General features: G+C 40.7%; 1 protein-coding gene across 9 annotated transcripts in view; it reads right to left on the bottom strand.

Annotated features, from left to right (window-relative positions):
* TXNDC8 (thioredoxin domain containing 8) overlaps positions 1-26,866 on the bottom strand; it is a 28,926-nt gene extending 2,060 nt beyond the window's left edge. For 2 of the 9 annotated variants that reach the window (XM_027616668.1, XM_027616671.1), the window contains exons 1-4: positions 19,616-19,722; positions 17,537-17,641; positions 12,814-12,873; positions 10,383-10,448 (exon numbers count right to left, since the gene is read on the bottom strand). In XM_027616668.1, coding sequence (XP_027472469.1) covers positions 10,383-10,448; positions 12,814-12,873; positions 17,537-17,641; positions 19,616-19,639 — 255 coding nt within the window. In that variant the 5' untranslated portion in view covers positions 19,640-19,722. The other 7 variants (XM_027616670.1, XM_027616675.1, XM_027616673.2 and 4 more) reach the window with 6 other exon arrangements.
* Between the last annotated feature and the right edge of the window lie 255 nt (positions 26,867-27,121).

Here is a 27,121-nt window from a genome sequence, read left to right as displayed (position 1 = left end):
ATTCCACTACTCAAGAGTTGATTTTGTTACATCGTCTTCTGCATCTGACCAAAGACGGGGACTCTGTCTCATTTTTTTCCCTCCATACTTTTAGTATCTAGCTAGGAACCTTGTACAGAGCAGATGCTCTGTTAATGATTTTAGGCCTGAAGTGAGCTGAGCTGAGGTGATTTCTGGCCACTGAAGTACAGGTCCAAGAGTCTGGGTAGTGTTAGGTTTCAGAGACCAGGTGTTATCTATTTTATTTTTTGTCCAGTTTGCCAAAAGCAAATGGTACGTGTCTCCCTGTCTAGCATGGGGCTTTGTACACAGGAGCTTCATATATGTAGTCAATGAATGAGGAGCGGCTTAGTGATAAGAGCTTATTACATAAGTTGCTTTCTTTTGAAGAGAGATATATATGCAAGGAAACTAGCATATAATTTCTGCTCAAAATGTTTTCTCATTTGAATCTGAATGTTTCGCTCTGTCTCTCAAAGGCATGCACCACTATGAGGGAAGCAATGTTTACTTCTCTCTCCTCAGTGCCTTCAGTTTAAGCAGTGCGGCCACCCCCATAATGACTGCTAATGAAAATGGCGAGCTCCAGTTTGCAGAGCCCAATGGGATACGGGTCGGGGGGGGGGCTATCCATGCATTATAGAACCACCTATGTCCAATAGTCACTTAAAAAATCTTTCATTATGAACTTTAAAAAAGGATTTTATTTTTAAGTAATCTCCATGCCCAATGTGGGGCTCTAACTCACAACCCCAAGATCAAGAGTCACACACTCCACTGACTGAGCCAGCCAGGCACCCCTCATTATGAACATTTTCAAACACATACACAGAAAGAATAATAAAGTGACTCCCAACCCCCCCCCCCCATTTACCTATCACCCAGGTCCAACCAGCAGCATTTTTTTTTTTTATGCCAAAGACATTCAATCACCTGCAAAAAGTATATTACTGTTACTGAGAAAATGCAAAAGGTCTAGAGACGGGGGTCCCTTCCTAACAAATGGACTTCTGAGAGTATCAATTAAGGAGTCTAATGATGCATTCATAGAATAATTAAAATACTTTGGACAGTTGATAGGCAATGTGGTTAAGTGAATACTGAAGTTAGGTTTGGACCAGCTGAATGAAAGCTTGCCAATTTTCCAGACTGCTTTACTGAGTTAAAAACAACAACAAAATCCTCAAAGCAATAATAACAACACAAACAAAAGAGCCCAAACAACCAACCAACACAAGACACTTTTTTGGGAGAAAGCTGTAGCAATGTTTGAACATACAATATAATTTTAGAAGCTGTAATATTATGATGTTCCTTTTCTTCTTTACAAAGGGTTTGCTAAGGCATTAAATCTTATTAATGAGATGGGAGGAATATGTCCAACAAGAGAACACTGAAAAGTACCCCCACCTGCTGAGAGCTGGACAGTGTTGATTACTTTTTGATCCCATCTTGGATTCCTTCTCTGATTCAACCAGACCCATGCCTTGCCCAGAACCATCTGCATCACACTGCAGGTGTTTGCACACTTCCCCCTGGACTTTCACAACACGTTGCAGGGGAGGCCTTACAAATGCAAGCAGCTCAACTGTGGTTTTCGGACTTTAGCAAAATCAAACCGAGAGGGCAGGGCCTCTCAGAAACAGTCTGTTTCAAACAGCTTGAATTTATATGCATTTGGATTCAGGAAAAAAGCGTATGAAAGCAATCCATTATCTATTTTTTTTCTAAGCTACACTGGCCTTCTTCCCAATTGGTTCCAATAATGAGATTTCAGTAAAACATTAATTTGCTTTCATTTTCTTATAGCTGTAATTTAGAAACTCTGGCTACATGCTTATTTTAAGCACTAGCGACATAAATATTGACTAAGGTGCTTTTCTCTTTCCATGTTAGGGGTTGACAAACTTTTTTTGCAAGGGCCCAATACCCGTTTTAGGCTTTGCAGGCCATATGCTGTGTGTTGAAACTACTCAGATCTGCTATAGTAGTGTGATAGTAGCCAAAGACAATATTTAAACAGATGGACATGACTGTGTTCCAGTAAAACTTTATTTACAAAAAACTGGTGGAGGGTCAGATTTGGCCCTGGGGCCACAGTTTGCCAAGCTTTAGTCTACTGCCATCCTTAGTCTACTGTCATCAATTGAAGGTGTTGAGCATACACGTGAAGCTGCCTAAGAGCTCATCACTCAGTACAATATGGTTTTTTGTTGAAGGGGGAAAGGAGCATGAGTCTAATGTTGTGGGAATTTATCCTATGCCACACTGAGAATTAGGAAAAGTGATTCTGGACTCTGGCAGGAAGAGATGTCTTTCTGCCCATTACTAGAAGTATGGGATGAAAATTTGTTCACGGGGATAATAATGGTTCCGGAGCCATTCCCTTCAATGACCTATACTCCTGTTCTCATGTTCCCATTGGAAAATCTGCTCAACTGTCCAATACTGGAAATCCCTTCATTGACTTCTCCCCAGGTTGAGGTGAGCATATAAGTGGAGACTAAACAAAGGAATGAGTTTATGATTATCCTCTGCCTTTTTGGGGGTGCTCTGCCCAAGGGACAGGTCTGCTCTCCTCCCACTGTTTTTCTTTTTCTGGAAAGCACATCTGAAGTAGGCCTCAGGTAAGACTGGAAGGCCATCATCTCCCTGTCTCCTCACTTTTGGAGTATGACAGTTGTGAAAAGCAGCAATATCTCCTTCACCTAGGTGGGTAAGTTTCTCCTCTGCAGCCCAAGATTCTCCCTTAGGTGGGTCATCTCAAAGTCTATGCTTCAAGGGAATCATAGGAAGTCTGCTGACATGAGTCCAAGCCATGTTCTGTAAATAGCACAATTTAACGCTACGGCTACTTACAATTTTCCACATGACTCTGTGTGAGAAGAGTTAACACAGCAGGTCTGGTTCCTTATCTCTTGCTTGTCTCCAAGGAAACCATGATTGATCCGTCATCAACCCCCCAGAGAATGGGTCCCCTCCCCCACCAAAGTGTTCTTTGTATTAATGATTGATGATTTTGTTATATATACCTGGAGTGATGGACCAAGCCACACTGGCTTGCTTGGCATAAACATCAATATTAATGATGGGCACCTGGTTTTATTGTTGGGGTCCTAGTCTCCATTGTCATAGTTGGCTGTGTAGCAATCGTTGCCTAGCAAGATATGTCTACGTGACCAGGCCCCCATAAAGGCCTCAGACCCTGAGCTTCAAAAGAGCATCCCTAGGCAGAAACATTCCACAGATGTCCTTGAATTTCACTACTAGAGAAAGAAACAGAGCGCTCCTATGTGTCTCTAGCCAAGGAAGAACATCAGAAGCTTGTGCTGACCTTTCTGGACTCTACCAATGCTTATCTTTTTCCTGATGCTTTTGCTCTGTATTTTCTGTTGTAATAAATCTTAGCTAGAAGTATAACCTGCTATTGAATCTTTAAGTCCTTCCAGCCAATCGCTAAATGAACGATTTAAAATTTAGAGGCCAGGGCTAGGAGGGGGATGTAAAATTTAAGGGGTTCCCAGAACTCAGTAATCAAGATAAATAATACTTTAATAAATATTTTAAAAGTTAAACATTAATGCAAAAATCCATCATAAACAAAATATCAAAAATTCAAATAAAGACAGGATTCCACCCTATACTTGCAATCTCCTGCCTCACTTGCCTCACCATAATCCCTGCCCTGTATCTTTAGCAATGGTGGTAAATGGTGCTAAATGGTGATAAATGTTTGCTACCCATCTCTCTCACCTTCCTTCCATCTCACTTAGTTCTTGCCCCTTCCAGTCAATTAATCTCTGCCAATGTATCAGCTGCTTATGGGGCTGACATGTAACTCCGTTTTGGACCTGAACACTATGGGAGAGTGCTTTTATTTTCCCTCAGGTGGAACCCCTCTGTGTCTAACACCATCCTTAACAGTTTGAATATCCCTGGTAGGTAACTCTTGAATGCTAAGATGACTTATCTTAAATGGGTATTGTAGTTATTCAAAGAGTTTTAGAGGTCTCTCCTAACCACTGTTTCCAAGTTCCTATTTATTCATAGATTTTCAGGGAGATAGGAGCACAGAGAGATTCTGGGGCTCTAGCAATAACCTTATTTTATAATATGTACCAAGTCCAGTGCTAAAGCACTTTATATACATTATCACAAATTTTCATGACAACAGTTCAAAGATACATGATCTAGTCCCTATTTCATAGAGAAAGAACTGAACTCAAGGTGGTGAAGGCACATTCCCAAGGTCACCCACTAATAAAAGGCAGACCTGGGGTTCAACCCACAGCTGTCTGAATCCAGAGACAGCAAAAACTAGCCACAGACACTCTTTTGGGCAGTGGGTCAAGCACTGTTTCTTATGAACTTGAACGGTGAGCATTTGGGAGGGTGATTCTCCAAGGACCACCATCTCCTCACTTCCTATTGTCTCATTTATTTTCCCTGACTAGCTCTTGAAGACACCAATCCTGTCCTCTGGAGCACACAATGGTGCTGCCCCTTGGGGATTCTTTTCATCTCTGTACCTACTTGAAGGAGGGAGCTTGTTGGAAATGACTTCTATGACCCTGCTGTTCACAAGCAAAGGGGCAGGCACTTCCTCCCACTCGATGTGAGCATAGGAACCCTCAGTTCTTCTGAATTATTCATTTGTAAATAACTCACTTATCAGCATCTATGCACCTATATCCCATCACTCTTATAAGTAGATTAAAGTGCTTTGAGAAGCCATTTATTCATATCAAAGAATGAAAGATGGAACCAATTTCTGATGTTGGCCCATGTTTAAGCAGTTGACCAAGAGTTGCTAAATCTTTTTTGTTTTGTTTTGTTTTTTATTTTAATTCCAGTATAGTTAACATACAGTGTTATATTACTTTCAGGTGTACAGTATAGTGTTTTTTCTTTAACAGCTAAGGACAGTAGCTAAGTCTTCCTACAAGACAATGTCAGGACTAGAAACCTTTGCAGACCAATTATAATATATTATATTTATATATATTATAATTGGTCTGCAAATTATATATGTTTATTATATACATTTATTTTTTTAAGTTTTATTGTTATGTTAATCACCATACATTACATCATTAGTTTTTGATGTAGTGTTCCATGATTCACTGTTGAGTTGCTAAATCTTTGTTACTCTTCCTTTCTGCTATTCCATTGACATATGTCAACTTCAGTCTGGAATCAATGTTATTAACGCAGGGGATCTACAGATGGGCTTCAGAGACTCAATGAATAACTAGTATTATATGCACATTGTAATTTATGTATTTTTCTATGTATAATAGAATACAGTATAATATTTTGGTTAAAAAAATCAGTTAAGGTTTTGGATAGCCCATCTGAAAGACACCGCAGATTTTTTTTTTTTTTTAACCATAGTCAATCTTACTGGAACAGGATGTGCTGTCCCAGGTGAAAAAACGAAGGAATACAGCAGGAAGAACAACCCCACCTTATTACCTAGAATTTGCTTTCATTGTCCTATGCCCCAACACTGTGAAATAACTGGTGTTTACAGCGCAACCCTGCTAGGTGGCCATCCAAATCTGCATGAAAACTTCCAGCATCAAGTAATGCCCATTATCCACCATGACCCTGAGTCACTGTTATACAGCTTTATTTGTTCCAGTTTTTTAAAGTTTTATTTGTTTATATTTTGTGTATTTTGAAAATATTTGAAATGAGCTAGAATCAAGAACAAGATAAAGTAACAAAACCAGTCAAGTATGATTCAGTATGGAGATGGCAATTAGGGAATGCCAGGTAACTGCAGATAAGGGAGGCTAGTGTGTTTGAGTAAAGGAAGTAATCTTGAGATTATTGGCAGCAATGGAAAAAAGAGAAACCCAAGGGATTCCCTAAGCCTTCTGATCTAATGCAAGGGAGTAGGTCATATTTTTGAGGACAGCAAATATTCTCCTAATTCTGTTCTATGAGGAATTATCACAGGGCTTTTTATACAATGTATATTTTAAAAGGCATAATGGATCGTGGTTCTTTGCCAGATGTTTTACCAGAAATGTGAGCATATTTCTTATAACATCCCTTAATAGAAACTGGATTCTAGGTTTTTTTTTTTTTTAATACTAGATAAATACTACTTAATTGCTTTCCTAAGTCAATTTTCAGCTCTGCTGTCCCAGATGAAAGAGAGACGGAAGTGGTCTCAAAGAAGTGAATTTAATTTTTTTCTACCCCAATGAGAACAATGAATGTCATTGGCAGATTTCCTAATCAATTCTATTGAGAGAGGAGGGAGATTCACATAGACTGGTCCTTTTGCACAGCTATCCCCAATTTTCTCTGGGTCCAGTGATTTTCCTGTGCAGATCATTGCAAGATAGAACCTGGGGGGCATTTCAGAGGTCTCAGGTTTTGACTGCAGCTCTGGATGCAATGGAAGAGTTGGGGGGCCCTCCAGAAGCCCTATACGGATCTCAGATACCAAATGCTGGGGAAAGGTAAAGTGAAAAGGTAAAGAGATTTGTAGTACCGTCTGTTTAGGATCTCCTGCCCCCATAATTTTGCTGTTGTCTCTTGCACAGGAGATAGATATTCTCTGTCAAGTGGAAGCCAGCATTGCAAATCTTTGCAAGTTTTCAAATGATGTCTAAATTGATCCGAGTATGAGTCTTTCTGGAGATACGATTACACATACAAAGTTTAGAAGTAGACTTATTTGTAATATTATGACAGAAATGATCTCAAGTAGTTGTTGTTTTTTAAAAAACTCCATAACCAGGATGCTAAGTTGGGAATATTCAATGAGGCACTGAGTTCTCAAGAACATTTATCAGGACATGTGTAGCCATGTTATAATCAGATGCTGGCTGGCTGGCTGACTCTAGAATTAGAATATAGAGAGGTAGATCAGCTTAATGAATAATGTCATCAATTCAGTTAATTTTATTTTCCATTAGCTAACTGGCATAAAATTCAAATTTCAGATCCTTCTGAATGCCTAGAATACAGGCATTTTTTTTCCATCCATTCCAAAGGGATCCATATCCTGTAGAAACCTGTTCAGAAATAATTGGATGCAAGAGGTCACCCCACTCACCACTGAGAGTTCCTCCACCTCCATATAGAACTGAGGCCAAGCAGGGCCAAGCTCTTCCTCAAAAGCATAGCTATGGATTTGCTCAAGAGCCTAGACACACAGTAGTTGAGCGCTCCAAGTTTTGTTTAATAAAATGGAGAACAAACTGTTGGGTTGCGGCAGACCTTAAGCAATATCATCTGCAGAGGAGATGAAAGCAGAGAGCTGTTCTGAGCAGAAGAGAAACCCTCCCTGAGTTAGATGGGCATGGGAACAGAATAAGGAGGAGAGGCAGAGCTGGTGGTGGGAGGTCGGCCAAAGACAGCAGCTTTCTTTTACTCTTTCATTTGTTCATTCGCTCACAAGTCAAACACAAAAGGAGTATTTTCTAACCCGGGGGATTCTTCTAGACACTGACAGGAACTCCTCCAGGTGCTTGGAATAATATGAGAAAAAATACATGAAGTTAAGGCCTGAGTCAAACCGAAATGGGCTTGGAAAAGTAGAATGGGACAAAATTGTGGAGAAATTTTGAATGCCAGACTCGAGTATGAGGATTTAGTCTTGATTCTGAAGACAATGGAGGAGAAGAGGGATCCAATTTTAAATAAGGGAATGACATACGTGGAGCCGTGCCAGGATCTATTTAGAAAAGAGAACAGAGCTATGGTGTGAACTTGGGGGTAAGGAGGGCTATTGCACTTGTTTATGTTAAAGGTAGTTAGAGCTGGAACTATACATAGGGATGAAATTACTAGAGGAGAAGAAGTAGAGTGGGGAAAAGAGAGAACCTTGGGAAACACTCATATTTTAGGACAGCAGGAGACAAGCTAGAGGAGAGCTGGGGGAAAGGATCAGGGATAGATGCCAAAAAGGAAGTTTTCAGGATATAGAAGCTCATTAGTTAATGGTGCTTTTGTATAACCAAGGAATACAGGATTGAGAAATGGCTATTTGAATTAGGTGCTGGAAGACCCTTGGTGACTTTTAAAAGAGCAGATGAAGGAGTAAGTGGAAAATGAGAACTGAAGGCAATAAGTATATTCTACTTTTTCAAGAGCTAGATCATGAAATGAAGGAGAGTAGTCTGAGAGAGCATTAATTTTGTCATTAGAAATGTTTTGGTTGCAAGTAACAGCAAAAGCAACCCCAGGTTTGCAGAACTAAAGAATCTGTGGGGGTAGTTCAGGCTTCAGGCATGGATAGATTCAGGGTTCAGTCAACACTCCTGGTATTTCCTGGTTTGACTTTGCTTTTTTGCTCTATGGTAGCTTCTTTTTCAGGATCCCCGTGGTGGCAAGCTAGTTGTAGTATCATCAGCCTCATATCTTCCCAAGTTCAAATCCAGTGAAATCAAAAGAGAAGGCTTTTACCTAGCTGCTTAAGCCAAGTCTTAGAATTAGCTCCGGTTGGGCTTGGATTGGCTTGACCAGAGTCAAGGGCCCATTCTTGATGGGGATGGAGTTCACTCGTAGGTCCAGGCCTGGATGGAGCCCTAAGGAAGCACATGGACCAAGAATGGGAAAGGGCATGGTTCCCTGGAGGAAAACCAAAGAACTCTTGATAGAGAATGAAGAATGGCAGCTGGTAGCAAAAGTGAGTGTCCAAACACCAGGTCTGAAAGAAGATGGTTGATCGATCGAGGCCTGGAGCATAAGGGAGGGAATGCAATCAAGGTACAATGGATGATCTTCTTCTTCTTCTTCTTCTTTTTTTTTTTTTTTAACATATAATGTATTATTTGTTTCAGAGGTACAGGTCTGTGATTCAACAGTCTTACACAATTCACAGAGCCCACCATAGCACATACCCTCTCCAATGTCTATCACCCAGCCATGAAGGGGGGGAAATCGGAGGGGGAGATGAACCATGAGAGACTATGGACTCTAAAAAACAAACTGAGGGTTCTAGAGGGGAGGGGGTGGGGGGGTGGGTTAGCACGTTCTGCATAGAGCACTGGGTGTTATATGCAAACAATGAATCATGGAACACTACATAAAAAACTAATGATGTAATGTATGGTGAATAACATAACATAATAAAAAAAAGGTACAATGGATGAAATCCATTTCAAAAGAAGGAAGCATTCTGAATTCTGAGATGGAAGAGAAGATAAAATATAACACATGAACAATTTGATATGTGGGGGGTGGGGAGTTGAGGGTGCATATGCTCAATAGGTTCAATTTTCAAGGAAACACTCGAGAGGGAACAGGTAGTATTAATTCTTTTTGAAGAATTATTTATATCTATTGCACCAATTATGTTACAGCAAATACCCAACAAATAGAAGCTGAAAATGAAATAGCTAGCCTATCAACTGCTTTCATTTGTTATGTTGTAGACACAATCTTCACAAAGTTTAAGCCTGAATATTTTTGCTTCACATACGTTCTTCTTTACACTTTTAATTGCACACTAGATGTATCACAAATCACCTAGCAGTTCTACTAGAAAAGACATTTAGCTTGCTTTCATATTTTATTAGAAGTAATGCTACAATTACTATACACTTAGCTGCTTATTTTTCCTTGAGGTATTTCTGTAGCAAATTTCCCAAGAACGGATAATTGTGTGAAAGGGAATAAACAATTTGTTCCTCTTAAGCATGTTGCAAAGCCACTTGTCATAAGGTATGAACAATTTTCCGTGCTCCCAGCCATATGTGGAATTCCTAGTTTCATCACACATGAAGTATCTTAGACATCTTATTTCATTAATATCTTTGTGATAACAACTTAATGTGCTCAGCACTTAATGTGTGTCAGGATGGGTCTACAAACTTGAGTCATGTTAATTCATTTAATGCTCCCAACACCCTGTGAGGGGGAAAACTTATGATCTTTGTTTTTACAGATAAGGAAACTGAGATCAAAGAGGTTTTTAAGTAAAGTACTAGGAAGTGGTAGAACAGGTATTTGAACCACGGAAACCTGAATCCAGAGCCTGCATGCTCAACCACTAGGTTATACTGCCTTGTGATTGTTTTTGATCACTATTTCCCCAAGCGTGGCTAACAATTGCATACATTTGTGTGAGAATTTCATCATGTCCTTTTCTGTAAGATTCTTTTTTGATGGGACAAGATAGGGACAATAGTGAGATATTTCTTATGGATTTGGATATCTCAGATAGTCTAAATGTGGAGATTATAATTCTTGCATTTTTTGGTACTCCTTGCCTATATGGGAAGTTCAGAAACTAAGAATTCCATTGCTAAATATTAAAAATAAATGCAGTTGTTTCACCCGTCCTGGATACCCCCAGGTCTTTTTTTAGATTCTGATGATTCTATAATTGAACTCTGCCAGTTACCATGGAAACATACCTTCTGGGCCTGCTTGAACATCTGAAATGTGGGGACTGCTTTGATATGATAAGTTTGGGCCAACTCCTGGGAAAGGAAAGAAATGGCATGAAGTCACAATTTTGGTATCCTCTCTCTATACTGAACCCGGCACTTGGTGACTTCTCAGGAGGCATGTCTGAAAGCCCAGGGACAGCTAACACTTGATAGATTCTCTTGCCAAGGAATGTCAAAGCTTCCAGGAATGTTATAATAGAAAATGGTACTCTCTGAATTCCTGAGCTTTCTCCTCCCAGAGCCCTAGGAGAGGGCTGAGAGATGGAGGCCAAAAGAGAACAGATGCCGAAGGACTAAACAAGCTCTATTTAAAAGAACTTGTGAAAGATTGCAGAGGGACCCCAGTGGAACCCAATATGGAGACAGCACGTTGCAAAAATAAGGAAGAGCAAAAGTATCTTTATAACGCACACTTGAGACATGGGGTAAGAATGCTGGTCTTGCATTTTAAGTGAAGTTTACGTGTCTCTTTCTTTTAAGCCCTACTTCCCCCTTCACTGCCCCTGTTTGTGAAAGATGAACCAAAAGGCAAGAAAGTATGTCAGAATTCCAATTGTTTTAAGCCATTACAATCTGCTTTCAAATGCCAGTTTTCATCTTGTTCAAGAGTCAAAACAAAATTAGCCACCCACAGGATCAACAGAACTGGACTTTTCTCTCTAATATACCTATCATTTTATGGGGTGAATCTCTCCCCTGCCACCCATAACACATATGCACATACACACATTAAATTATAATTTTCATGACCACAGCAATGACAACTAATAAATAAATTACTGTTAAAGAAAATTGTGCATTTTGTTTCACCTTAAAAGGGAAAGAGCTATAATCAAAAAGGCAGACAATAATATGTGTTGGTGAGGAGGTGGAGAAATCAGAACCCTCACACACTGCTGGTGGAAATATAAAATGGTGCAGCTGCTTAGGGAAACATTTTGCCAGTTTCTCAAAAAGTTAAACATAGAGTCACAACATATCTCAACAATTCCACCCCTAGATATGTACTCAAGAGAAATGAAACTATATACATACATGTTTATACTAGCATTACTCATAAAAGTCAAAAGGCGCAAACAACCCAAATGTCCATCAACAGTTGAATGGCTAAATAAAAGGTGGCATAGCCATACGAATATTATTCAGCAATAAAAAGGAATAAAATATTGATACATGCTACAACATGGAGGAACCTTGAAAACTCATGCTAAGGGAAAGAAGCTCGTCACAAATGACCACCTATTTGATGATTCCATTTACATGAAATGTTCAGAATAAGCAAATCTATAGACAGAACATAGACTTAAGGTTGCCCAGAGTTGGGGTAGAAGGGGGTGACTGCTGGAACTCCAAAAGTAGTTTTTTGTTTTGTTTTGTTTTTTTGGAGTGGTGAAATGGTCTAAAATTGATGATAGTGATGGTTGCACAACTCTGTGAATATAAAAAAGGACAAAGAGTTAATGATCCTAGGTGTATTCTGAATGCACAATATATGATTCAGCATAAAGGGCACTTAAACACTGTCATGCTTTGATGAAGCCTGAAGGAAATGGAGAAATGGAACTTCTATTATATTCTGGACACTATATCATATATCTCATGTATTTTATCTCATTTTATATTCTGTTAAATATTATTTGCCCTGTTTTACAGATGAAGAAACTGAAGTTTATAGGAGATAAGAAGTCACAAAACTATTAAAGGATGGGTGGATAATAGATTTTTTGATATTCTAAAGCTCAGATTCAATCCAATATATGCAAAGATCACTTGTTACTATTTTTTTTCTGAGTTATAAATGGACAAATGTTAAGAAGGATAATTTTTCAGATACTTTGTGTATATTAATAAGGCACATTTTGACTGAGGATCTGAGGCTGATTATTTTTACGGGGGTGAGGAAAGGCGGCTCTAGGGAGGGAAACGAAGGAAGGATTTCTTGGAATTATGATGTTTAAAAAAACCCACAAAAAGCATAAGATAAAGCAGGAGGAAAGCAAAGTATATTAAAATGTCTGTAATGCATTGAGTAGGGTTTGAGAAATTGATTAATAATTTACTACAAGGGTGAAAACCACTTTTCACCTTGAGCCCAACACCACCCAACTGGTTTTGTCTGCATAGAGCAATTCTGCTCAGTGGGGTTCTGGGGCAGAGCTCAGAGCAAGTGGAGAAAAATGTTGGGAAGTCTGCCATAGTATGGGAGGGGAGCGGGCAGCAAGAGAGTCACATACTTGATCACATACTTCAAAATTAATACAAAACATACAAGAACATTATGAGGAAGTTTACTACCAATCAACTTAAAATTGATTATATAATCACTGAGGCAGTGCTGTAAATGACACTGCATTTGGATTTTATGTATCCCCATGGAAGGATTTAAGATTCTTACCCGAGAATCATCCACATCCACATTAGCAAACATTACATTTCGGTACTGCAGAGACATTGCCTTCAAAATAAAGGAATAAAAGTTCCCCATTAGCTTAGCGTTAATACTAAATCACACACTAGAATTACACACTTGTCTCTTGGCAAAAACAAACAATGAACAAAAAGGTTGTTCAGGAGAGCTAAGCATCACTCTGGCATTTCACTACTGCCTGGAACTTGAAGCACCAAAGTCAAATATGGGATGACACCAAGGTCAAGGAAAGATCAGTGGCACAACCAGAGCCTAAAGAACCAGACTGAAGATCAGAGTTTCAAAGCTGGGAAAGGACAGGATGCAAAGAAATCATGACGTGTGTGGTGGGTCCAGATTTACCCTGCAGGGTGAAGGGACAGGTAGTAGCTTTGTCCCGGAGTGGCCACAGGTGGGGGCCTGCCTTCAGTGGTCTTCAAAATACAGATTTCTGAACGAAATACCCAAACTCCGCTTTTACCTTCACCTTTTGCCAGGTTTTTTGAGAGGCTCTTATGACTGAGGTGATACAAAAATATGTGTGCAGACCCTTGGCCTAATTGCTCTTTGCTTCCACTGACGTCTTCCATGCTCTACTACATTTTGAAACTATACTTTCCAGGATCCTTTGTCAGCTGTCTTCCATGTAGGTTCTGCTAATGGGAAGCATTTGCAGGAAAACAGAAGGTGGGAGGAGGAAAGAAGCAACTCTCTTCTGTTTCGTTCTGAAAGCATCTTTGGCGGCAATGGTGACAAAGATGTTGATAACGGGTCTGGGAGTAGTGGATGCAGCAGCAGCAGGTAAATGTCAGCTCTTGGGGTTTTTTTCAGACAGCTGTGTTCATACTTTAAGGACACTTAATAGCATCTTGATTTGTTTGCTTTAACATCCTATCTCAGGCATTTCCAGTGATCTATTTCAAATGGGACCTCTTTCTGATGGTATGAGGTGTCCAGAGACAGTGGAGACAGGAACAGATGGAGCTTGCACTGGGAGCTGCTCCCACGGAGAAGCAGGGAGAAGCATGACACGGGGCCATTGGGTGAAAATGTGCAGAGTTCTGTTGTAGGGATTCTCTCCAGTTGTTTGTCTGTGGGTTGTGACCAAAGTGGGAGTTCTTTCTTCAGCGACCCATCAAGGTTGTGAAAATGGGGGAAAACTCTTGGATAATAGACCCAAAAGCCTTTGGGATTTCAGAGTATTTTTCAGACAGAAAAGCAGCTGATTATGGTCAGCAGCATCTCTATGTCTGGCAGGAAAATGGTATCACCCACGAACTCTAGGGCAACTGACTTGCACTTTTAGAGTTTGAAGATATATGGATGTTCCCTAGTAGGAGTCATGGGAATGAGTTTCACCTATGTGGACATCTAATTGTATTTATGACATTTTCAGAACCTCACAAGTCTGTCAGGAAATGGATAGGGTTATGGCAGTTGCTATTTTTGCATCAAGTAGTACATATACATGGGATAGATACAGGTTCTTTGCTAGGTTGGGCTTCCCCTATGACATTGCCTTCCCTCATTATCCCTTTCCATCCACCTAGGACCCCATTCCCAACCCCAACCACTCTTCCTTCTGCTCTGGTCTTCCTCGTATGTAGTCTGCTACCATTTGGTCACCTATTCTGTTGGTCTTAACTCTTAAATATCTCCTGAATTTGATCTTTTTTTTTTTTTTTCTCCAAAACCACTGCCCTAGTTTTGGAAAACCTATCACTGAGATTGTTGTCACCTTGGGTTACCTGCCTTCAGTCTTTCTAATCCATTTGTATACAGCATGGCTAAAAATATTCTCTACAACCTCCATTTGACCATGGCAAAACCCTTTTTAAAATTCTTCTAACTATCTACAGCAACTCATGAAATTATAACATAAGGTTCTTCTTGATTTGGCCTCAACTTTCCATTTGAAGCTCATTTGTCACCACTCCCGCCGTGTATACTGTAAGTTAGCCTCGCAGACTATTTGTCTTCCCATGATCATACCATGCAATTTCTCAACAAATGTATAACTTCTCCTTTCCCAGAAATGCTCTTTTCAGGGTTTTATGCCTGGTGATCCTCTTCACCCAGGGTCAGCAAACTGCACCCTGTAGAACAAAGCCAGGTCTCCACATGGTCTTGTAAATTAAATCTTAACAGAACACGGTTTGCCTGTTCATTTGTGCATTGCCACTGGATGCTTCTGCACTACGACAGCGAAGCTGAGTAGTTATCACAGAGACCACAGGGCCCGCAAACTTGAAAATATTGACTGTCTTGTCCTTTTACAGAAGTTTAGCTGGCTAACTTCCATTCCACCTTCCTGGAGAGCCAGGGAAGGCAAAGGGTCCCTTGCAGCTAGAGTTCTGGATGCAAATTGGTTTTACCCATGAGATACATGCAGGAAAGACATGGAAGGCAGAAGTGAGACAGCAGCTACTTTCTTCTTGTCTTTGGATGTTTCTGCTGGAAAGCAAGACTGTAGGTAATGGAAATGTTTGTGCTGGAGGCAGCAGCAGAAACCTGACTCAGGCTCTGGTGCCCAGACATCAGCTCTCTGGACGTCCAGAGGCACTCGTGACAGCAGGAGCCTCATGATTCTGGTTCTGATTCCCAACTGCTGCTCTATCGTCAGTTTGTTTGTTTTTTCCTCCAGGGGTGGGGGGCGGTGGTGGTGGTGGTGGCCTCCCATTGCACCCCCGTCACTTCTGATTATGGCTAAGTCAGGATCCCCAAAGGTGGGTATGTGGTGTTCTTAGAGAGTCATTCATGGAACCTATTCATCTAGTCCTTCAATAATTTTAAAAGCAATTAATTCCTTGTATTAAAATTTTTTTCTGTTTAATTTGATTTCTGTTGCCTGCTTTGATCTCTGACTAATAAAGTGACCTAGAGTAAGTAAAGCCTTTTCTCCAGCCCCTTAGGTACTAGGAATTTTAAAAAATTATGCACATGGTACTTGAATACATTATCACACAAAAGTTCAAACATTACAAGAAAAATAAAGGAATCCAAATTTTACAGTGTTTTGTTGAAAAAAAAAGCTTCTTTGATATGCATCCTTCTGTTCCCCTTTTCTGTACATATATACATGTGTTTATATACACATACACGTATGTGTCTGTTTTACATAAATGGGACCATACTATATACATTTTTCTATATTGTACTCTTTTTACTTAATACTATACTGTCCTGGAGACAATGTCCCCATTCCATATGGGTCTACTTGATTCTTTTTAACGTCTGGATAGTATTTCAGAATGAATGCACCAAAATTTATTTTAAAACTATATTTGCATTAATCTGGATTCCAACAGGAAACAGATGGCACATTCAAATTAGGATCATTTGGGGAAGTTTATCTCCAAAGGGCTAACTATATCTATAAAGGTAGGAATGGGTATAGGAAGAGCTGCAGGAGCCTGGACAAAACAGTGGCAGAGCTGTTACTGCCTTTAGAGCAAAGGTATGAAGGGAGGAGTTACTAAGCCTTAGATTTCATTGCACTGTCTGAAAATGTTACATGTTGGCTGTTGGAATTTGATCAGCTTTGACTTTGGGGCATGTGAGTATATTTATACTCTGGAAGCTGAACACTGAACACTTTTTTCTTCAAGTTTTCAGTGTCAGAATAAAGGGGCCCACGAAATAATAAAATGTTTCTTCTGGATAGTCCAAGAATTTTAGGCATAGCATGGATATTGAGATGTCATGTAGCCAATTTCTGTACTTGGATATAGGTTTGTTTTTAAATCACTGTCAAAGGTTGTGGCTGTAGTTAGAAGGAATTCAGGTAGATTCAAGACACTACAACAAAAATTTATGATGTACTATATGTTGGCTAACTGAACATAAAAAAAAAAAGAACAGGGAAACAAAAAAAATTTAAATTAAAAAAAAAGTTCAAATTGAAATTGAAATGTTAGAAACCTTGCTGAAAAGAAACCAGAGTATTTTCAGTTGTGTAGAGAAATCAAAACTTCCTTAAATTTGAAGAAATAGATTTCACAAAATTGACCATAAGTGTGAAACTTCTCCATGATAAGGACAAATGAAAATGCCCTGAGGTTCTATCTGTGGCGTATGATACCAAAAATAAATAAAATAGTGAAAACTTTTAAATGGAGCAATAAGGAAATTAACTACATGAAACACTGTATAGACATTAAAGTTATAATCTGGAGACCCTACAAAAAGATGAATGAATGTGTACATGGAAAAAAGACCCAAATAAAATTTTATGATTATAACTAATTAGAATATTTTACTAAGATACTTTATAAAGTAGAAAAGACATGAAAGAATATGTAAGACATAAGATCTGATAATAGGGTTGAAGGATGGGAGAAATTTATTCTTTTATATTATAGTTAAAAACAAGTATCATATTTTTTCTATAAACTATTCCAATATTTGGAAGTTCTGAACTCTGGAACGTTGGTAAAATGTCATTATTATGAATAATCCATTCATCTGTACAACTGTAGTCTTTTGCACATCTTGATGCTCCTTGCAGAATTATCCATAGATAAGTAGTATTAATCTTCTGGTGTGCGTACAATGATTTAATATCTTGGCATATTATCATCAGGATAATCAGGATGCTTCAAAAAACTATAATTCCATATGGCTCATAAATGCAAACTTTTAAGACTGAGAAAATTATTAGGGAATTTAAAATCCCTTCTAAAACTGGGAAATATATACAGGTGATACTTACATGAACAAGAGGATACATCCTTTGGCAAGGACCACACCATTTTGCTGAGAATTCAACCACCACAAGTTTGCATCCGGCAGCTTTCAAAAATGTTTTTAATTCATCCTGAGACCAGAGCATAAATGAAGAAATATGCATAATCACTGCATCTCATAAAGCCTTGCAGAGACTAAATGACACTTCAGTTCTTAAAAACCTAAACGAGGTACCCCCCCACTATCGTTCTCCAGGAGACACCCCTTTCCTAAAAGTCCCTGAGGTCACATATATTTACCTAAGTATGTATAAGTGACCCATAAATCTGCAAAAAGTGATTAGGAGTGTATTTACCAAGTGGTGGTTTGTAATGATAGGTTAGTGAGGAGACGTGAGATTGGCCAATGAAGGATAAGGGGTGAAGGGTAGTGGTGGATAGTTGTTCAAGGTAGATCAAGTCAAGCAGAGTCTATCATTGGAATTAGGGATGGGGTTAATTCTATACAAATGGCACAATGCTCTGTAATAGGGGAATCTTCACAATTATGCTGCCATTTGGTTTAGTTTCAAGCAGATGAAACAGATGACTTAAGGAAGATATGCTCTCTTTCTTTACCCATATTCCTCTAGGATGGGGGTTACTCAACTCCTCAAGAGAGCTATGCCAAGCTTCCATTTCTCACTTGCTTCTGAAATTATACAGTAGATGCCATCCTCACAAGTCCTCAACACCCTTACTTCTCAGCAGTTGCTAGGGTGTAAACTGGCCTAGTGGGATCCATGAATTTGACTTGGCTAAGTCCTCTGAAGGGAATACCCCCATAGGATACATACTGATTCGACAAGTACCTATTGAGACTGATGCTATGCCAAGTAATGGACACACTGCCAGGATACAGCTGTGTACAAAAAAAACAAAAACAAAAACAGGAAAACATTTCCCTGCCTTCTTGGAGCTTATGTTTAGAGGCAGAAGCCGATGGTGAGATCAATAAGTAAAATATGCAGTGTGTTAGTGATCATTGCTAATAAAGAAAAAAGGAGAAAGATAAAGCCAAAAGGGAGGAAATGAGCTGGACTGGAGTTGTAGTCTGGGTGGCGAAGGTCCACCTCAAATAGAAGGCGACATTTGGATACAGACATGAAGGAGACAACAGGCCCTCAAGAGTGGTCTCTGAGGAGACAGAGAGGGTGTTTCAGGGGGCTAGCGAGACCTTGGGTTATTCTCTGAGATTCCCAGAAAATAAAAAAAGAAGTATCAAATACATTAGCAAATGTGTGCTATTTTAAAACATTTTCTTATAGCAAATCTATACAGCAATGCCTTCTTTCAATCTGGTCAGCCTCATTTTTGTGACCTTATATATAGCTGTGTTTGGGGAAAATATCAGAAGTCTAAGTCAGAAGATGCTGATGGATGGCAGGCCCAGGCCCTATGCCTTCCCCCTTCCCTCCAGGTCCGCGCCTCCTATAACAGGGCCCAGCATCAGAATGTCTGGGTTCCAACGTCCACTTCCCTCCAAAATGGTGTAGGACCTTAACCACTCTTTTAGAGGCAAATTTCTTCTTTATAAATAAGGAAATCTCCCTAGCCTAGCTATACATTTAGATTTTTTGTGGCAGTAACACTGGATAATGGATAGAAAATGGCTTTATAAAATACCACCTAAGAAATTGTTGATACTATTGACTGTCATTTTTCCTACCCTACTGCATAGGCATGTCTGAGGTTTCTGCTTTCTAGAAGAAGAGAAATATATGGACTTTTACTTTCAAAGAGTGTTCCAGGTACAACTAAAGGTAGAATCAGCGGGATCAGGTACAGGACAGGATGTGTTAGAAGTTGGCCTGGATTCAGCTAGAGTCAGAGGAAGAATTGAGAATCAGGGAGGAACCAAACCCTTTTGATCAGTTTGTCCCTTGGCTACTCTCTACATAGTGCCATCCCGCGAGCAATAAAAAGGAGAGCAAGACTTAAAAAAATCTCCCCTTGCTACAGAGCAGTGAAGGAATACTAACAGAGGAAATCATTCTTAAAGTTTATCAAATCTGTTCTCAGGGTGGTCTCTTTTGAAATATCAGTGAAGCCAAATAAATACTTGCCACGTCTTTAATAATCTGAACCATGATTTACTGGGAATTGCTGACGAAACCTGCCTCTTGGTTCAGTAGGCTCACCGTAGCGGTTTCTCATTAAAGGATTCTAGCTGGAATAGAAAGACAACTTCTCTATGACATCATTAAACATGACATCTCAGAACCTAGAACTGTGGCAGACTTGAAGCAAATTTCACTTTTCTGTCATGACTAGGTAGTCAGCAGGTGGTCAGCCAAGAGCCAGCCAACTGCAGGCCTTGTGTGCAGACTCAAGAGTGAATCTGTCTACTTTTGATCTCCTGTCATCTATTTCCATGACCCCTCTTCCTTTTCCACCCCCTGCAACCACCAAATGAGAAATAAGCAAGTGAATATTAAATAGATGAAGATTACTTTCATTTAGGAGCTTGAAGGGATTATTTTGCAGCTGAGAAAAATATGAAAGCCTTAAACTTATAATTGTACGTTTCCTATAAATTGGGTTTTATGAGTCACAGAGTCCTTAAACTTTGTAATTTTGCTCTAATTGTTTAGGAGGCAATGAAATATCACTTTTAGGGACTGGATCACGGGTTGGCAAACATTTTCTGTAAAGAACCAGATAATTTGGGCTTTCTGGACCACATGCATGTGGACTTTGCTACCTATTCTTTGTTTTCATAATCTTTTAAGAATGCAAAAACCATTCTTAGCTGGCGGGCCATACAAAAACAGCATTTTGCCAAACCCTACACATGGTGATTTGTCATTTTTCAGAATTTAACATTAGAAAATAACCCAAAGGTGGCCATGACCAATGTTCCCCAAATCTTCTTCAGAGAAATAACAAGAAAAATGAAAGAAGTTGCAGAATTCTAGAATAACACAAAAACAGCAAAATCCTCCTTTCTGGCCTCTCCATACAGCCAGTCAGGTCTCTCAGGAATGAATTGCCTGCTTTTCCTTTTTTGTATGTATTAGATGAAGTATGAAGTACGCATATTTCCTGTATGGCCACAGGCCAACTTGGCTTTTTTTTTTTTTTTTAAAGATTTTATTTATTTATTCAACAGATAGAGAGACAGCACAAGCAGGCAGAATGGTAGGCAGAGGGAGAGGGAGAAGCAGGCTCTCCGCCGAGCAGGGAGCCGGACATGGGGCTCGATCCCAGGACCCTGGGATCATGACCTGAGCCGAAGGCAGCCGCTTAACCGACTGAGCCACCCAGGCGCCCCCCAACTTGGCTTTTGTAGCAGATATCAACAGTCACCTCCCAGTACCTGCTTCCTCCACTTGCCACCAAAAATACACTGATTTTCCTGTGGGTGAATTTATTCCTCCTCCATTTTATAGCAGCTATGCAGTTTGTGTGGGATTAATCCAACCCTAAATCCAGGGTTAGACCCTCATTATCTTAATCCGCCAACAATCTTATCTTTAGGTCAAGAGTTAATAGAGAGAGAAGCAAGCAAGAAAATGCCATTTCTAGCACCTGTGACAGAGTCAGTAAAACTTTCTCTTTCCTCATCTGGATATAAACAAGATGCTGGCTGGCAGCTCCTAAAAAACACACAGGAACCCAGTTTTTGTTTAAGGCCAATATTCCACAAAGATGTGAGGAGACATCGAAGAAAGTTGGGGTTTTGGTGATACCTTGATCCATTGGATTAAGCGTGGCCGGATGCTCAAGCTAAGTCTGAAATGTTCATTTCCACAATAAATTCCTTTATAGTTTAAACTGGATTAAGGTGGGATTTCTGATAATTACCCAGAAAGTATTCAGATACAATATTATAGAAATCTCTCTGCTTGAGTCAAACTGCAAACACTATGACTAACCTCATCACGGGTGACTTAAAATTTCTCACATAAGGTATGCAGTAATAGACCAAAATCTGACTTCAGGGATCAGGGAATTTAAATTCTGGTTTCCGATATACCCGGGCTCAAAATATTCATTAACGCTCTGGAATACCCAGGGAGAACGTAGAAGGAACATGAGCTTTGGGTTCAGACAAATGTTATCTTTCCACTTCATAGTATATGACAGGGGCTACACTTGGAGAAAATAACTTGGTTTCAGATCTGAAAGTTGCTCTTCTGAGATCTCGAGCAAAATACTGCTTATGTCCTCATCTGTGAAATGGGTATAATGTCTACCTCATAGGGATATGGTGAGAATGAAGAGAGATTGAAAAAAAAAAAATCTAGTCACATGTGTACAATTCCTAGCCCAAGCCAGCAAAGACTGCATTTCCTTCTGGATTCCCAAGTTTATGCTTCAGAAAGGCCTTTCTTACCTCTTAGAGAATAGAAAGCAAACAGAAATTCAATGTGCTCCCTTTTGAGCTGGCAGAACTCTAAAAAGAGAAAGAAAACCTAGCTGTCCACAACCCTCTGACGGCATGCCAGCTTGGCCATACCAGAGTGTTAGCCAACATTTACAAACTAGATGTTTTAGGAAAAAACAAAGCCTCTTACTTGTCTTGACAAAAGTCATAAGCTCTGGCAGCACTTGTCAGGTGGACAGTAATGACTGCCCCTCTGGAGGGGGCATACTGTTTCCAGTGAACCACTATGCCCACCATCTTTTACCACTTTAAGAACTCAAGGTAGGGGGCCCCTGAGTGGCTCAGTCGTTAAGCATCTGCTTTCGGCTCGGGTCATGATCCCAGGGTCCTGGGATCAAGCCCCACATCTGGCTCCCTGCTCCGCGGGAAGCCTGCTTCTCCCTCTCCCACTCCCCCTGCTTGTGTTCCCTCTCTCTCTGTGTCTCTCTCTGTCAAATAAATAAAATCTTAAAAAAAAAAGAAAAAGAACTCAAGGGAGAGTGGCAAGGTGCCTTTCTGTTGTGAGTGTGCAGCTATTCGACCTCTACTACAATAGGTATGTTAAGTATTTCTAATGTTATTCCTTTCTCTTTGCCTCTAGGGTGTCCCTACTTGTTGATACTACTTGCCTGGCTTCGATTGGCATTTGAGTTTGAGACCCCTGACACTGATGTTTCTACCATCACAGCCAGGAATTTTCTGCCTGGCCATATACTGAAGATCTTATCATTTCCTTCTCCTTTTCTTTCTTTTTCATCCAAGAGGGAGAGATGGATGTTGACACATATTGAACATCCTCCAAGCCCCCAGTTAGGAATCACTGCTTTGAAGTGTGGGCTTGGTTCTAGGCATCACTTTATTTAGGTTACCTTGCAAGTACCCAGTTAAGGTGACTGTGTCTACTCTAGAGGTGAGATGATCAAGGTACAGTACTGCAAGTTTAGACAAGATATCTTAGGCAGAATTAATTTAGAATTCAAGTCTGGGTCACCTGTCACTGTCACACAGGGAGGAACATGGGGTCAGCTAAAAATATGCAGGTCTCTTAGAAAGCCATTTAGCAATGGATGAACTGAACTTGGGGAGTGAATTTCTTTTTTCTCTGCATCAAGACCACATCTTTCATTTCTACCTTCCTTTTCCTCATCGAATTAGCTCTTCCTGAACTTTCCTCCACTGCACTTGTAAAGAAAGTAATACAGAATTAACCTCAGGCTGCTGTACCAACAAACTCCTGGCACATCCTGGGGTTCCTGGAAGTTGAGCAAGGTGGGGCCGGTAATTCTGCCTTTTCAGCACTTGTAGACTTTTCCACAGAATTTGCTCATACTGTCAGAGTATAAGTTGACAGCTCACAGAAATCTGTTTATTCTTAACTGGAATTAAGCACTATTAAAACCCAGAAAATGGCCAGCTTCATAAAAACGGACACCTTTTTTTGTGGTTTGCAGAGAAAGTGCTTAGTCGGTAAACAGGGCACAGTTCAAGTCCTGGAAAAAAGCTCCTGGTCAAGTCTTTTCTAGAAAAGAGCAACCAGCCTTCCCCTTTGCACCTGACTGCCTTCTTTGTTTCCCTGACAGACACTCACATGTATTTTCCTAGACTCATCTCCGACCTCATTGTTGGAAGCAGGAAGCTTGTATGTAGTCTGGGTGGAGTCTCTGAGAAGTCAGGGGTGTGTGTATGTGTTGTGTGTGTCTGTGTGTTTCAGTGTACCAGGGTGGAATCCTGTGAGTGGGGTTGGGAATTTTAAACCTTGAAAAAATTGACAAGAAAAAACAGAGTGGGCAGAAGAGAAAAAAAGCTGACGAGAAGAAAAGGGAGAAAGGAAGGGCAAAAGAGAGTGAAAAAAAATTTTTTTAAAGAAAAAAATAGATAAATCATTCCTATACATTACTTGGAATCCACCTTAGAATTTACAGAGGCACAGCAGAATGGTAAGTACCATAGGGGTGCCTCGTGGCTCAGTCGGTTAAGCATTTGACTCTTGATTTCAGCTCAGGTCATGATCTCAGGGTCATGAGATCGAGCCCCACGTTGGGCTCTATACCGGGCGTGAGACCTGCTTGAAATTCTCTCTCTCTCTCCCTCTGCCCCCCACCCGCCACCCCTTGCCCCAGAATGTTAGATGCCACGGAAGTAGGTAAATAATAGAAAACTTGAATCATTATTAGTCTTATCCTAAGGAAAAAAGTCAGTTTTGTGCTCTCTTACCAAAAGCCCTGGTGAAACCTTCCTCTTTGCGGAGGTTTAGGCTTTGGGTGAGCGCTGTGAGGGGGGTAACTCAAGGATATACGCCAGGGAAAGACAGGAGGGGCTTCCGTAAAGCACTCTGCAGGAGAGGCAGAGGACTGGACGTACTACTAGCGTCTTACCATTCAATATGCTCAGGAGACCAACAGTATCAGCGTCACCTGGGAATTTGTTGGGGGAGGGGGTGGAGCTACAGGACCAACAACAAAAAGAATAATAAATGCAAGAAGGAAGATTAGGGAATTGTATACAGAAAGGATAAAGGATTTACAACTAGGACTTTCTTTCTGTGCAGGAGAAGGGTGAATTTTCTTTAGTGCTGTAAAACCTTGCTAGTCAAGGTCATTTGTAAACAGTGGCATCACCTGGGAGTTTGATAGACATGCAGAACTTCAGCCTCCATCCCGTACTCACTGCATAAGAATCTGTTATTATAAGGTTCCCCAGGGGATTCTTGTGCACAACGATTTTGCGAAGCAGGGCTCTAGAGGTATGTTTCTATCAGGGAGCTGTCGGTGAACTGAGGACCAGGAGCATGAGCATTAGCATTGCCTGAGAATCCTGAGAAATGCAAATTCTCAGACCCAACCCTGGACCTGCTGAATCCCAAATCTCTGAGGGGAGGGCCCAGATGGGTAGGTTTTAACAAGCAGTCCAGGTGATTCTGCTGCAAGCTCAAGTTTGAGAACCACTGGGCTAGAAGTTTTTTTAAATAATGGGATTGATTTATGTTGGTCTGGTGTAGCATGTCTTCAACACCATAACGATGCAGGAGTATCATTCCAAATATTTAACACCCTGAGTGACTTGGCGTCTGATCAATCAGGATGGACAACAGCTGTGCATCTGCTCAGCGTAGGGGGGCAGGGGGGAAGGAGGGCTGCTCTGCTAGGTATTAATACCTTCAGTTGCTGGATTTGGAGGAGATCCAGAATGTCCTAGGGGAGGGAATGAGTCAGCCTCAATGGGTTGGGACGTGAGGGTGGGGCTGGGGGCAGAGGCTACTTATCAGCCATTATATATTCCAATAATTTAACAACTGGTTAAACTGGCCATTCCTGCCTGTATTGACCGAAGATCAGCCTTGTGGTATTGATGGGAAATGCTCTTCCCAGAGATCAGGTGGGCAACTGCAATATTCAGGTGTAAGATTTTTACCAGACCAAAAAAAAAATTTGTATTCAAAATAAACAACCATATTTGCTTGGAGTTTCAGCACTAAGTGGGAATTGATTTTATTTTATTTTTTTTAAAGATTTTTATTTATTTATTTGAGAGAGAGAGAATGAGAGATAGAGAGCACGAGAGGGAAGAGGGTCAGAGGGAGCAGCAGACTCCCCGCTGAGCAGGGAGCCCGATGTGGGACTCGATCCCGGGACTCCAGGATCATGACCTGAGCCAAAGGCAGTCGCTTAACCAACTGAGCCACCCAGGCGCCCTAAATGGGAATTTATAACCTTCAGTGATCCCTTGACTACTAGGAAGCAAAACTGTGCGAGGTCCCTGAGCCAATGCCTAGCCTCAGGAACAGAGCCAGAAGGAGCTCTAGGATTTGAAAGGCCCTTGGCACTTGCTCACGGTAATGGGTCGGGATCACAACGGTGGATAGTATGAAGAGTACACATCTTGGATCACATGGAGAAAAAGAAAGACCCAGATGGAAAAGGGCCATTCTCACTCTTCACTCAACCCCTGCACTGTGCCTTCAGGGAAGTGAACAAAAGTTTAAGTGTGGAAAACGGTGCCAGGGCAAAGTGTTCACACAAGTGAGTTACTTAGTATTATGGCAGTAGTTAGCACAGAGCAAATCCTGCCCAGCACGGGGCAAACCTACGCCTCCAGACTTCTGTGGGCTGTCTGTGGTGCCCCGCTGTGAGATGCGGAAACCGCCACAACACTGCGTTTTCTTTATATCCCCCAACTCCGGAAATCTTCATTTACTGTATTACCCCCATTTCCACAGGAGGCTTGCAATCTCTCTAACAGACTCGATGCTTCTTGTAAAAATCTAGAGTAACTATGTATTTCTGATTACTTTTTTTTCAAAAACATTTGAAAATACTGAAAACTAGAAAGTAGAAAAGCAACTGGGATATACGATCTCTAAGACTGTATTATCACCGCTGTATTTTGATGTCACACACACACACACACGTTTATATGCAGTATGTGTGCAATTCTGGGGACACCAACAGTGTCCTACAATTCATCTCAATTCTGACACTATTTACTCAGAGATAGCGTCAGATCCCACAGGTTGAGGGTTCAGTCCCAAAAGGACCCTGCCCCTTCAGACCCAAGTCACAAGCCCAGTTCGTTTACCTGTGCTTCTGACTGACTGGCTATGAACGAGAGGTTCCCATGGCCCTCTCCTCGAGTTCGATTAATTTTCTAGAGCGGCCCACAGAGCAGAGAAACGTTTTACTTACTAGATTACCAGTTTATTGTAGAAGGAGATAACTCAGGAACAGCCAGACAGAAGAGATGCACAGGGCAAGGAATGGAGAAAGGGCTTGGAGCTCCCATGCCATCTCCAGGCGTGCCATTCTCCCTAAATGTCCACTTGGTCACCAAGCCGGAAGCTCTCTGAACCCAGTCCTTTTGGGGTTTTTATGGAGGCTCATTACATACTTACGGTTGATTAAATCATTGGCCACTGGCAGTCGAGTCAACTTCCAGCCCTTCTCCCCTCCCCGAGTTTGGGGAGGGAGGTGGTGCTGAAAATTCCAACCCTTCTACCACAAGGTTGGTTTCCCTGGCAACCAGCCCCAGCATCAGGTTACCTCAGGGCTTTCCAAAAGTCACCTCATTAGCACAACAAAAGCATCGTTACCGCCCTTATCATGGGGTCGTTACAGGCTTTTGGGAACCGGTAGAAGAGCAAATATTTATTCCTTATTATATATCACAGTATCACAATATGTGTAATTCAGTTTCACTGAATTGCCAT

Source organism: Zalophus californianus, chromosome 13, assembly GCF_009762305.2.
Source record: "Zalophus californianus isolate mZalCal1 chromosome 13, mZalCal1.pri.v2, whole genome shotgun sequence".
In the NCBI taxonomy this organism is placed as follows: Eukaryota; Metazoa; Chordata; class Mammalia; order Carnivora; family Otariidae; genus Zalophus; species Zalophus californianus.
The sequence above is the reverse complement of the archived record's forward strand: the minus strand, read 5'-3'. Positions and strand labels throughout refer to the sequence as shown.